Here is a 249-nt window from a genome sequence, read left to right as displayed (position 1 = left end):
CTTACGGTTGTCTGCACTGCTCTGCTGTTATGTTCGGCCTACAAGTATCCCAGAAGTGTGGTCTTGGCTCACTGACAGTAGTCTTTGCAAGATCGTTGAGGAAGAACATGAAGAGACCCCCTACAAAAATGTCTCCAGTGTAGCTCCAGCTCCGGCTAAGACCTTCACGCAGAGGGGGGGAGCCTTGGCCAGAGGGAGGGACTGCCCATTCCACAATTGTCATCTACAAATGAGAGTTTTAGTTAATAG

General features: G+C 49.8%; 1 protein-coding gene across 1 annotated transcript in view; it reads right to left on the bottom strand.

Annotated features, from left to right (window-relative positions):
- The window catches only part of LOC119588783 (phospholipid phosphatase 2-like), a gene marked incomplete in the record, with an annotated part of 69865 nt that overhangs the window by 3869 nt on the left and 65747 nt on the right, over positions 1-249 (bottom strand). The window contains 1 exon segment of the mRNA XM_037937427.1: positions 6-223. Coding sequence (XP_037793355.1) covers positions 6-223 — 218 coding nt within the window.

Source organism: Penaeus monodon, chromosome 24 (assembly GCF_015228065.2).
Source record: "Penaeus monodon isolate SGIC_2016 chromosome 24, NSTDA_Pmon_1, whole genome shotgun sequence".
In the NCBI taxonomy this organism is placed as follows: Eukaryota; Metazoa; Arthropoda; class Malacostraca; order Decapoda; family Penaeidae; genus Penaeus; species Penaeus monodon.
This window is presented reverse-complemented; position numbering and strand designations above follow the sequence as displayed.